Below are 5,677 nucleotides of genomic sequence, written 5' to 3'. Positions count from 1 at the left end.
CAATTGAATTTTGAAATACTTTTGAAATAGCATAGGCTATGTAAAATAGCCTATGCTATTTGAACGTTCTTACCGCGTCATTAAACTAAAATATAGGCCTGTCTTAATGAAACATTAATACAAACAAACCTATTTCAATCATAACCAGCATTCACTTTAAACATGCTGTCATATTAAGAGCAGTCAGCTAGATACAAATAAAATAAATGTTTCCTTCCAGTGCTATTATCATTAATGTTTGTGGTAGGGCAGCCCAATGTTTATGCATGTATTACTGAGGCAGCCTTTAAAATAAAGTTTGACGCAGTTCTTCTGTAAGGCCAGCCTTACCTTATAAAGACCAAGGGGTAAAATATTGTATGTATTTTTTTATTGTACAGAATGTAAACATCAGCAATGACACTGTCGTGCTGACAAAAATATACAGTTTGTATGAACTTCCAAACTATACAGAAACAGTAAAGAATAGTTTTTTTAATAAATACTGTAAAACAACTTATTTAAAGAGTTAAATCAATATACTGAAACGGATGACAGAAAACCTTTTGTGAACAATTTGTTGAGGAATTACAGTGGCACCCACAACATAGGCAATACAATTGTCAACTGTGGCACTTGTAGCCACAAGCAATTCTAGATACAATGTTTAATATGTTGAATATAGAGTTGCAACACCAACCATTGACAGCCCATACATCCAGAAGATCTGTCAAGAAATTCCACGCAGGTGAAATTTTGGAATGTTGGGAGTTTGGAAGTGCTTGTTGGAAGTCACTCAACAACTTTGTACCACCTGTGTAGAAAATGCACATATGCAGGAGGCAGCAGGACGTTGCATTATAGAAAACAAGCGCTTCCAAACTCCAACAGTATCACCTGCACAGAATTTCTTGTCAGAAAGTAGCCAATATGTCTAAGGTGGATTTTTATGAAACAAAAAAACTTTGCAGATAGAAATAAAGAGGATAATTCAAGCTTTCCATACAGCTGCAATGAGAGTTTAACATCATGTAAAGGACCACTTCACCACTTTTCAATATCTCTTCATATAATTGGTCCTCACTAATGTTCATGATAAAACACCACCCTTTTTTTCCTATAGTCTGTGTCTCATAGGAGGGCTTTGGGCAGTTGGGACACCCGTCCACCAGTGACATCATCATTAGGCAGATTTTTGTTTTGTTTTAAAATATATTTATATTTTTATTATCGTGAGAACGATGGCTTCAACTTTTGCATTGCAACTTTTCAGGAAAAGAAAGCCTGCCGTTTCTATTAGCTCCATCGATGATGTCACTGGTGGATGGGTTTCTGAACTGCCCACAGCCTTCCTATGAGACACAGACTGAGTAGGAAACAATGGTGGTATTTTATCATGAACATTAGTTAGGACCAATTATAGGAAGAGAAGTTGAAAAGTGGTGAAGTGGTCCTTTAATACAATCAAATAGGACTTTTCTGTTTGGAAACCTTGGATGTATGGGCTGTCAATGGTTGGTGTCGCAACTCTATATTCAACATATTTAAAATAGTATCTAGTTGCTTGCAGCTATGGGCACTTGCAGAAAATAATGTGCAAATGTGAACAGCTGAACAGCATGATAGAAGCATTTAATTCCCCCCATTTCAGTTGTCTGAAATGTGTTTGTCCTTTGGATGCATGCAGGCGTACATGTAATCCCACTACAGAATTTGTTTATTTTTCAGTAAGACTAGTGCATGAGGAAGTAGGTATCGGGGAGTAGAGGGAAGGCATAAATTATGTTTAAAAACAAATCTGTAATTCCAAGTGTTTTCACTCTCTGCTGTTCTTTCTCGAGCAGGTATCTATTGAATATATAAACAGCCTATGTAAAATGTTTATACCTGTTATTTTCTCTGAGCGCTACTGAACAAGCAACATTACAGTAATGCAAATAAGTTAACATATAATATTGAGTATTTTACAGACATTTGTGTCAACAGTCTAAAAATTAAATGGTCCGTCAAATGGAATTACATTTTTGTAAACAAATTCTCCAATCGCTTATGCTCACAGCCTAATATTTTCAGGTCAAGCACTAGCATACACCCAATTTACTGCAAAGGTGTACATGGAAATATTAAAGTGCTTTGAAGGCCTTTGCATGGAACTGGCCCCCTCTAGTGGTTATTTGCTGTCAATCTGTCAAATTGAAGTGGGGAGTGTATTTGAATGTAGCATGTGAGCCCACAACTGGTAATAAAAAATAAATAAAAAAATGAGTTGCTCCAGTAGCAGCAGTTTAAGAAAATGGCACAGAGAAATATCCATGTACACAAACAAAATGTCCACAGCTTGAAGTATGGTAATGACAGATTATGACAAACTTACAGCAACATTGTCAGTGTTTTTTTCCATGTCACAGTCTTTGTCTGATGGTGCAGAGATTGCAGTGTCTCTGAGTGGCATTGGGCCACTGCTAGACTGTCCTAAACCTTTGTTTGGAGGAAGATCTGCTGTGGATTCCATCTCAGGTTCTTGCTGTGGGGCTGTTGCTAAAAATTAGATAACAAAATAGTTATAAACCGCACATCCATGAAAATTGTGCCTAACCTTTTCACAAAAAGCAGTTGCAAAATAAATGAAAACAAGCCAAACAAATCTTTTAACACTAAAAACAAATACAAAAAAACCTTCCTCCTAGTATAATCTAGCCGCAATTTGAAACTCTAGATTTTTTTTTATTATTATGGGATGAATCTAGAGTTGCAATACCCTCCATTGACTCCCTACTCATCCAAATTGCGTTTGCAATCTGCTTGTATTAAACGTTAAACTCACCAACATTGCAGCTGTAGGCCAAGCTTGAATTATCCTCTTTCAATCTGCCAAGCTTGTTTTTCATAAAAATCCACCATAGACATGTTATGAGCTACTTTCTGTCAAGAAATTCTGTGCATGTGATTCTTTTTCTAAGTGTTGCAGTTTGGAAGCACTCGTTTTCGTTAGCGGGTCACGCTGCTGCCGCCTGCATTATGTGGCTGTGCAGATTCGAAACAGGTGGTACGCAGGGCCGTTCAGTGACTTACGACGAGTGCTTCCAAACTCCAGCAAAAAGAATCACCTGCACACAATTTCTTGACAGAAAGTAGCTCATAACATGTCTACGGTGGATTTTTATGAAAAACAAGCTTGGCAGATTGAAAGAGGATAATTCAAGCTTGGCCTACAGCTGCAATGTTGGTGAGTTTAACGTTGTTTAATACAAGCAGATCGCAAACGCAATTTGGATGAGTAGGGAGTCAATGGAGGGTATTGCAACTCTAGATTCATCCCATTATAAAAAAATCACACCCGTGTGAACTGAGTGGTGTATGGTCTTATATAGACTGATCAGCCGTGGTCTGACGTAATGTCTGACGTAATGAAATCACACCCGTGTGAACTGGGTGACCAAAGCAACCGTTCTCATTTTGAGCACAGACAGACAGACAGACAGACAGACAGACTAACAAAGCCAGTTGTAGGAGTGGTTTACACCACTCAAAAATCTAGAGTTGCAAATTGCGGCTAAGTATAATCATAGTACCTGATGATCATGTTTTAGGGGCGGGGGGGCCAGCATACATAGATGAATACCGTATGATTTGTATTCACAATACAGCAATACATACACTCGATGGCCATTTTTATTAGGTACACACAGTACACACCTATTTAGTATCAGGCATGTGTCACTATCCAGTCATCTCTCACTAAAAGAGTGACTGGATGCTCGTTGAGAAGCAGTGCTGTACAGGAGGTTATCAGAGATGCTGGAACCATCCTTTCCAGCACTAACAATCACACCATGTTCAAAGTCACTTGCTCATTCTAATGGTGGAACTGTAACTGAACCTCTTAGCCCTTTCGGCATACAATAGTTTATATACTGAGTTGCAGCCACGTCACTCTGTTTGGAGGAGTATGTTGTCTGCATTAATGAACAGGTGTACCTATAGGGGGAGGGCATAGTGACGCGTTCGGTAGGATTTTGGCTTATTTGGGAGCCATCTTTATGCCTACATGTAGGCTAGTAGGATGCTAGGCTACTTGGCTGCCAGTCTGTAGTTCGTAAGTTTGCTCGTCAGTGACGCTGGTGTGTACACTGTCACTGCAGCACACCATCTTCCATCTCTCTACTATCTTTGACATGTCACAACTCTTCTACTCTATGGCTCTGGATCGACAGTGGTATTATTATTATTCGCCGTTAGAAAATGTTCGGGTGTTCTGTTCTGATAGCCGCCTCCCCTCACGTCAAAACAGTTCTCAATGTTTACATCTTACTTGAGAAGACATGTGGACATATCCTTACGGAACCAGGGAGAGGGGGAAAACAGAAACACCATGAGAGTGACGAGTGGTCAGTCAAACATGTGTTCTCTCCGCAGTAAATAAATAATCTGTCTGTATGCGATCTGACCATTATTATTTTGATTACACTGTCATGCTCGTTTGAGGACAGGTAGAGAGCAGAGCATACATGTGTTGCTGAAGGTTATGTCGTTTTGTCAGCTGACACCCAAATCAAAGAAACCATACAGCGCGTATTTAATTATTTGATATCGCCGACAGTCAACGCACTGCAAGACTACAATGGAAGCATAATTCTGACGGCCCACGGTGGAATGGACAAGTTAGAGTATAAAAACGGACAGGGCAGACCCATTACTTTTGTGGATCAAGGTTATGTTATTTTGTCATCCAACACCCAAACCATACAGTGTTTATTTAATTGTATACAATGGTATATGTCTCCACAGTGAGGCTGGAAATCCTAGCCGCCTACTACTATAGCCTACTGGTAGGCAGAAAAATGGCAACCAGAATAACCCGTTCTGAGTGAAACTCCTCCCCATAGACCAATTATTTGTTTACAAACATTGGGACTGGGCGCACGACTGTTTCATGTAATCAATTCCCAACAGATCTCCAAACCTGTTGTTTTGGGGAGTGCTGGTTTCAGTCCATTCAACCTCCTCTTGTGAGTTGGCTAGTGAGGTGCACCCTAGGAGACATTTATACTTCAAAGCGCAACAGTACTGCACACAGAGAACAGCTGATATACAAGCTCACGTCGCATCTGTTGTGAGCGTAGAGGTCTGCGTGCGCGACACCATAGCGGGACGAAGCATAAATTATACTTGATGGACTGCAGGTGTGCGTGCAGCCGTGCACAAATAGGCTCTGCTGCCGTGTTCATGAGCGCACCTCCCGTTCTTATGACAGCGACTGGAGGTGTGGTTTTGAGGACAACTGTTTTGAATTGCTATTATTGTTCAAACACAACAGAAACCAATGTATTATATATTTCAAGGGCGAGAGATCACAATAAAAATCCTAATCATTCTTCCTCCACACTGGGAGAAAAACAGCATCTAAAAGTTTGATGGGGCATTTTTTACACGCGAGTGCCGTTGGAACTTTTCCATTGCATCTTATGAGAGGTGGTGTTTTTCTGCTGCCTTTATGCGCGCATGCTGTTGCTTATCAGTGTGACGTCGTCTGATAAGGCGTCTATGCACTGGCCCTATAGTCTACTAGCCTACTACTATAGCCTACTAGCCTACTGGTAGGCAAGAAAATGGCAACCAGAATAACCCGTTCTGAGTGAAACTCCTCCCTATGCACTGGCCCTATTAATGTGGCCACTGAGCGTATTTTTCCTAATTA

At 40.2% G+C, this 5,677-nt stretch overlaps 1 protein-coding gene across 9 annotated transcripts in view; it reads right to left on the bottom strand.

Annotated features, from left to right (window-relative positions):
* Positions 1 to 359: 359 nt before the first annotated feature.
* Positions 360 to 5,677, bottom strand: part of zmynd8 (zinc finger, MYND-type containing 8) — a 31,720-nt gene continuing 26,402 nt past the window's right edge. For 7 of the 9 annotated variants that reach the window (XM_079510939.1, XM_079510936.1, XM_079510934.1 and 4 more), the window contains 2 exons: positions 2,354 to 2,517; positions 360 to 1,345 (listed from right to left, as the gene is read on the bottom strand). In XM_079510939.1, coding sequence (XP_079367065.1) covers positions 1,196 to 1,345; positions 2,354 to 2,517 — 314 coding nt within the window. In that variant the 3' untranslated portion in view covers positions 360 to 1,195. Of the gene's footprint in view, positions 1,346 to 1,592; positions 2,518 to 5,677 lie in introns of those variants that run through there. The other 2 variants (XM_079510941.1, XM_079510942.1) reach the window with 1 other exon arrangement.

The sequence above is a fragment of the Electrona antarctica genome, assembly GCF_951216825.1.
Source record: "Electrona antarctica genome assembly, chromosome: 9".
NCBI lineage: Eukaryota > Metazoa > Chordata > Actinopteri > Myctophiformes > Myctophidae > Electrona > Electrona antarctica.
This window is presented reverse-complemented; position numbering and strand designations above follow the sequence as displayed.